The 7,188-nt window shown below is 46.2% G+C and overlaps 1 protein-coding gene across 1 annotated transcript in view; it reads right to left on the minus strand.

Moving 5' to 3' along the window:
• The window catches only part of Mcm10 (minichromosome maintenance 10 replication initiation factor), a 22,918-nt gene extending 16,680 nt beyond the window's left edge, over positions 1–6,238 (minus strand). The window contains exons 1-5 of the mRNA XM_021215521.1: positions 6,153–6,238; positions 3,806–3,892; positions 2,035–2,370; positions 835–939; positions 574–708 (exon numbers count right to left, since the gene is read on the minus strand). Of these exons, the coding sequence (XP_021071180.1) occupies positions 574–708; positions 835–939; positions 2,035–2,370; positions 3,806–3,812 (583 nt within the window). The 5' untranslated portion in view covers positions 3,813–3,892; positions 6,153–6,238. The remainder of the gene's footprint in view (positions 1–573; positions 709–834; positions 940–2,034; positions 2,371–3,805; positions 3,893–6,152) is intronic.
• Between the last annotated feature and the right edge of the window lie 950 nt (positions 6,239–7,188).

Below are 7,188 nucleotides of genomic sequence, written 5' to 3' on the forward strand. Positions count from 1 at the left end.
CTGGCTGTCCTGGAACTCACTCTGTAGACCAGGCTGGCCTCGAACTCAGAAATCCACCTGCCTCTGCCTCCCAAGTGCTGGGATTAAAGGTGTGCGCCATTTTGTAATCAACGTGTAGGGTACTTTTTGGTAGTTATTTTGAGACTGGGTCTCACTCTGTAGCTCAGGCTGGCCTAGAACGTAGGTTCCTCTAAATGCTAGATGTCTAAGCGTCTACCAACAGGCCTCATGTAATCAAATCTCGCCAGAGAACAAGGCCACTTTGTGACTCTCATCCAGGTCTCTGCAGTGCTGTCTAGTAGACCTGTGTGTGGCAATGGCTGGGCAGCTTCCAAATGCTTGTGACTCCAGCCCCCAGAGACCCCAACCCTCTGTAAGGATCTGAACACACACAAGCTCACTTGCCTGCAACCCTCTCAAATACCTCTTGTAGAAGATCAAGATTAGCTGACAAGGATGTAAGGAATGGTATTTCAATTTTTGGTTGCTTAACCTCTGTAATACATGTTCATACGAATTCCTCTTTGGGGATTTTGTCCCCCCCCCCCCCATGCCAGGCCTTGAGTACCACACCTGCATAAGTCTTTGGCTTCCGAGCAACCGGCTTGGCTCTTGGTAAAGTGGGGACATCAAGCTCTGCAGAAAAGCATGCTGACTCCTGAATTCTCCGAATTTTCTTCTCCTTAAACTGGGGCTGCAGAGATGCATCTTCCCGATAGAAAATGAAAGAAATTAGGAATGCTACAGTTTTGGCAGGAGCTGGGTGAAAATACTAACACTATTGTTTCTTGGTAACAAAAATGCCTATTACTGCCACAATTACAGTCACATTACCGGGTGGTTTCTGCAAGGGGGCTGTCCGTGGAGGCTGTTTAATTGATGCAGCTTTTAGCTGCGCCTGTAAGTATTTCATTTGCTCTTGCAACTTCTTTAATTCATCTACAAAAGAAAAGTATATTAAGAGTCAGATAGGATAGCATGCTGTACTGGACACACACACTGGAGATACTTCTGTTATCCCCCACCCCAGACCTTGAGAGTCACAAAACAATCCCATAGTAATATACTTCAGAGAGGCTCCTTAAGAAATCTTTTTATCAGAAAAAAAAAAAAAAAAAAAAAAAAAAAAAAAAAAAAAAAAAAAAAAAAAAGAAATCTTTCTATCCCTAGCAACCAAGCCTTTTTGACACCTGAGCTAGCCATGAGCTCAGTGGGGCATGGTGGGTATAAACCTGTAACTCCAACACTCAGGAGGCGGAGGGGGACAGAGAGGGAGATGACTCAGCCTAGCTGCATAGTAAGACCCTGGGTCAGGAAAACAACCCCCTCCCCCCAAAAAAATCTCCAAAGAGAATTCGTACGAACATGTGTTACAGAGGTTAAACAACCAAAAATTCAAATACCACAACTAGTATGGTCAGTGCTGGCTCCTGTATTAGATCTATGAGAAGGGGCCAGGACCAACAAAGGGGGCATGCCTCAAAGTGGCAATTCAGGAATGGTCTCATGCTCAACCAAACTGTGTGGGAGCTTTGCAGCTCTGTCCCTGGCTCCCCAGGGACGCAAACCCTAAAGTAATACATTCTGCGAGAAATATAGACAGTGTCAGAGCCCTTTTGTAGAAGATCAAGTTTAGCTGACAAGGGTGTAAGGAAGACCCTGAAGGCTACAGTGCTGACTTTAATAGCTACCCCCTCATTCAAGGTTAGCCATGCATGTGCATGCATACAAAGGGCTTTGCAGTCCATAGTCCTTGTTGCTCCTACATATTTTTTTTGAGGTGGAGTCTCTCACTGAGCTCATGGGTTCTGCTAGGTAGGCACTGAGCCCCAGGGACCCATCTGTCCCTAACTCTTTGAACTGGGGTTCTGGACTTAGGTTCCCATGTATGCATCTTACTAAGCCATGTTTCCACCCTTTTGAAAAATAAACCCACTGGTCACTACCCTTGTATGTGCAGTTATTTTAATGAATACTGTCAAACTTGGGTCTCATGAATAAACTGGAGAAAGCAAGCCATCACATCCGGGTTACCTTGCAACTCCTGATTGGTTTTCTCTTGGTTGGGAGCAGGAGCAGGAGGGGCACTGTCCTCAACTTGCGATGTAGGAACTTCATCATCCGTTAAGTCCTCCACATCGCCAAAGAGAGTGGCCAAGCGCTCCTCCTGGTTTCCAGTCGTCCCCTCTTCTCCACTGTCAGCCTCTTCTGTGTAAGATTCACCATCACCATCAGCATCAAAGAGCTCATCAAATTCATCAGGGTCGCCGGCTCCCAGAGACAGGGGCTCATTCTCCTCTGAACTGCAGGGCAAGGCTGCCTCATTCTCTTCCAGCAGCGACGTCAGCAGACACAAGTCGTCTTCCTCCACTAGAAGAAATGGGAGGGAATGTAAGTCTACCCCAGACAGTGTCCGAGGAAAGCACGCAGCGCACTGACAGCGCAATTGAAAGGAGCCTCCAGATTTGCCACTCTGCCTACAGCTCTTGCGCCTACTTTCCTGCCCGAGGGCTTCTTAGAAGACCCTGAGGAGAGGGAAGAGCGAGCAAGTAGGCCAGGCACGAGGCTAGACCTTCCCCCTGCACTGCTTTAACGAGCTACCTTCCTTTTTTTTTTTTTTTTTTTTGGTTTTTCGAGACAGGGTTTCTCTGTGTAGCCCTGGCTGTCCTGGAACTCACTCTGTAGACCAAGCTGGCCTCGAACTCAGAAATCCGCCTGCCCCTGCCTCCCGAGTGCTGGGATTAAAGGCAGGTGACACATAGCCTGGCCAATTGTTACTTTTAAACAGAGAAAGATACCTAAATACCCATCATGTAGAATTAGCTGTCATTAGCAGTTCTGTCATAGTTGCTTTTTTTGAACTCTGGACCTTTGGAAGAGCAGTCGGGTGCTCTTACCCACTGAGCCATCTCACCAGCCCCCTTTTTTGGTTTTTCAAGACAGGGTTTCTCTGTGTAGCTTTGGCTGTCCTAGAAGTCACTTTGTGGACCAGGCTGGCCTCAAACTCAGAAATCTGCCTGCCTCTGCCTCCCAAGCGCTGGAATTAAAGGCGTGTGCCAACACGCCCGGCTCATAGTTGCTTTTATTTGACCTTTAACCATCAAGTAACATTTTAGTTCACTGGTAATTTCATATTAAAGATAAAATTAAATCAAATCAGAATATATAGTTCTTCTTTTTTTTTTTTGAGACAAGGTCTCATACAGCCCAGCTACTATGTAGCTGAACTCAGATTTACCTGCCCTTGACTCCTGAGTGTTGAGATTAAAGGGCTAAGCCACCACACCCAACCCAGTTAATTAATTTCAATGTCTGCCTCTACCTTTCTTGAAGAGGACAAAGTCTAATAAATTCAGGTCAAACAGTAATACAGTTTCTAGCAATGAGCTCAACTATGTAGTCAAAGAGAAACACCCCCCCCCTCCACATGCAGTCTGCTAGCTCAAGGCCTGTAAAATCAGCACACACTCTGTGTTGCTCTAGAATCAGCACGTGCACTCTGAGTTTTGTTCATCAGCAATACTTTTTCACTGGGGATTTTTCTTTGCACAAATCCCTGAATAAAAAACAAGAAAAATTCAAAAGGACTACCAGAATTTAAAATGGATCTAGACTAAAACCATTTCAAAAGATTTCCACATGCAAAGTAGCTCTGGAGTCAGACCACCCAGTTCAATTCCCTGTCTGACAGTTGGATGTAAGTTGCTAAGCAGTCCTGGCTCCCTGCTATTTTGTGGTGGAATGAAGGAGGAAATGGTAGTTTTCTACAAATCAAAGAGGAATCCATAAAACTAGAAGACCTTACCATCCATGTTGTCTAAAGAACAGCTGAGATGACAAGGATAAAGGAGGATCAGGTAGGTGGCCCAGGAGACACAACGATGATTCTTGGCTGCATAAAAATCAGCATTAGAGAACGCACTGGACTCTCCTCACAAGGCACATCCTCTCCAAACTCACATTCGCCTGGCAGCTGGCACGTCCCATCCGCTCTCCCATTACCAATAGCTCAGGGGCATCCCCTCCCCTCACATAGGCAGAACTCTTCTGCCTGCCTTCAAACTGTGGCTAGAGACCAAGCTACAGTGCAGTGTACGGTGTGAGGTAGAGCCTACTACGACAGACTCAGTGCGAACAAGAACTACTCAGGCTGGGGTAAATGTCAGGGTTATTATTCTGTTTTACTGTCATAATGCACCTGAAGTCTACTTTATCCATTGAAGCAGGAGAGACAGAGCTCTGCCATGAGTTAGAATTTTCCTTCCACACTAACTAGAACAATTAAGATAGAAAGATAACACTGAAGCTGGGCGTGGTATCAAACTCCTTTAATTGCAGTCCTGGGGAAGGCAGAAGAAGCAGGTTGTCAGAACCCTGGCCATTCTGCCAAGCAGTGAACTGTAAGAGAGGGCCCAGAGGGGAAAGGCAGAGGGCCTTTAACCTCAAGTATAGCTTGTTCCCTGGATGGTTCTTGGACCTGATTTCCAGCCTCCCTGGACAAACATTTGCATTATATGACATGTTTGTTCCTGTTGGATGTGGGAGCACAGCTATAGAACCCGCTCTGGTGAACAGATTGGCTGAGTCTTTGGCGCAGCCCGAATCTGAATATGGCCTTCTGCCTTGCATTCCTCCCTCTCTAAATATCATCTGGAAGCCAGGCAATTTTGTTTAACCTGATCTGCCCTGAGAATGTTCTGGAAAAGGTTGTTCTGTTAATATTTAATACGCACTTACTGTATATGTATTTACATTCTGCTGTTTTCAATTATCCTTAGAACAACATTCACAATGCCTGAGAAGCAAGGGGTACCTTCTTCCTTGATTCTATTTCCTCATCTTTTCTGTGTTTACATCTTCCTGCTAGATTAGCTTGCTTTCAGCTTCTTGAACTGCTTTTGGCTTAGGCACTTTGTCTAGAAAGCTCTTCTAGAGTTCTTCCTCATCTTAACTAGCTAATTTCTGAGCCTTTCTAGTCAGCCATACCCCGAAGGCTCCCTCTAGAGCTCCCCTGCCCTAGTTAACTGCACATTTGTTCATTATTGTGTGCTTGTTATCTGGATCCTCTTCAGAGTGCAATCGTCGAAGGGCGGGGCAGATACTACTTCTCTATAGGAGCCTGGCTCAAGGCATGCATTTAATAGGGGTCAGGGAGGGAGTCAGTGAGAGGGCATTTTAGACAATGCTCTTTATGCAGGCAACTCTAACTGCTTCAGTGGGTTAAAAAAAAAAAAAAAAAAAGACATAAAAGTCGCAGGTTACTTTGGTGAAGGGGGTAAGAGAAAAAGGAAGCGGTTAGGAGGTATCGGGTTTTATACAACCAAAATTGCCATATTTACATGTGCATACAGGACATTGTCTGAGATAAACTTTTGTTAGTTCTTGTTTTTTCCAGACAGGGTTCCTCTGTGTAGCCCTGGCTGGCCTCGAACTCAGAAATCCCCCTGCCTCTGTCTCCCAAGTCCTGGGATTAAAGACGTGCACCACCACTGCCCGGCAGAGATAAACTTATAAAAATAAGCCGGGTGTGGTGGGGCACGCCTTTAATCCCAGCACTTGGGAGGCAGAGGCAGGCGAATTTCTGAGTTCCAGGCCAGCCTGGTCTACAGAGTGAGTCCCAGGACAGCCAGGACTACACAGAGAAACCCTGTCTCGAAAAAAAACAAAAAAAAAAAAAAAAAAAAAAAAAAAAAAAGAAAGAAAAAGAAACAGAAGGGGGCTGGAGAGATGGCTCAGTGGGTAAGAGCACCCGACTGCTCTTCCGAAGGTCCGGAGTTCAAATCCCAGCAACCACATGGTGGCTCATGACCATCCGTAACAAGGTCTGACGCCCTCTTCTGGAGTGTCTGAAGACAGCTACAGTGTACTTACATATAATAAATAAATAAATCTTAAAAAAAAAAAAAAAACAGAAATAAAAGGACGCTCTTAAAAAAGAAAACAACCCAAAACGGGCTCCTTAAGCACACGAGCGAGCCCTCCATCTTCCAGCCCCGGGGCCTGGCCCGTTCCGGCCTCGGCCGAAGGTCGCCTGCTCCGCCCGATCCAGATCTCCGCGCCTCAGCCCCTCAGAGCCCGCGCCTCTCCCTCAGACCCCAATCCCTGCGTGGACGCCCAGAGTTCCCGACACCCGCAAACCGCGCGATGCTCACCTAAGACCCGGTCCTCTTCCCGGTCCACACCGGATCCCGCCAAAAACTAAATTGGGTTCCGCCCACCTCTGACGTCGTCACATTCATCTGTGGAGGACGCTCTGATAGGCTACACCGGAACTCTTGGACCACACAGATCCTAGGATGAGGGGGGAAGCACCGCCTCTCAGTAGAGCAACCTGATTGGTGTAGTTTATCAGACGCCATCTTTGTTATGGGCAACGAACTTCCGGTTGTGAGGCCGCTGATTCCCGTAACTAAAATAGGGGCTCTGGCGCCCTCTAGTGCGGAGGAGCGTTATTACTACTCCTGAGCTCCAGCCCATCTCCATAAGTCGACACTGGTTTCCCTGATGGAAGTAAACTTATTGAAGTCCCAGCCAATTTTGCTGATCCTATGTCCAGTTTAGATATTAGGATTTGAATAGAGAGAGACGATCGTTCCTATTTTGCACTCCGTCTGACCTACAGGAACCAACATTTCTTCAGATTTTGTTTCTACACCTGTAAATGAGGGAAAGGCTGGATATTTTTGGATGCAGAAAACAGTATCCCTAGAATAGTGCAGATTCGGGGAACTAGATTATGTCAGAGTTGAGAATAATTGATCAGATCATTCTTTAGTAAAATTCAAACTTTATTTACAAGGGTTTATACATAGTACTAAAACCATTTTCCAAATGCAGAATATTTAGCCTCCACAATTCCAGAGACTTCCTTGCAGTTCTGTTGATGTTTGAGACAGGGTCTCTCCAAGCAGCTCTGGCCTTGACCTTTCTATGTAGATCAAGTGAGCCTTGAACTCACAGACTCTGCTTCCCACGTGCTGGGAATGTAGCAGGATCTGAAGTGTCCTGGGATTCCTCCTCCCTCCCCCCCCCCCAGCTCCAAATGATGCTATTTAGGGACTGAATTCATCCACTAGTTGATTTGAGATAAGACAGCATTGGTGTCTCTATCTCTCCATTGTATTTACCCAGTGTGTGACTAGAAAGCAAAGAATCCTGATGCCTGGACATGGCGTTTTCTTCTTTTTT

Source organism: Mus pahari, chromosome 16, assembly GCF_900095145.1.
Source record: "Mus pahari chromosome 16, PAHARI_EIJ_v1.1, whole genome shotgun sequence".
NCBI lineage: Eukaryota > Metazoa > Chordata > Mammalia > Rodentia > Muridae > Mus > Mus pahari.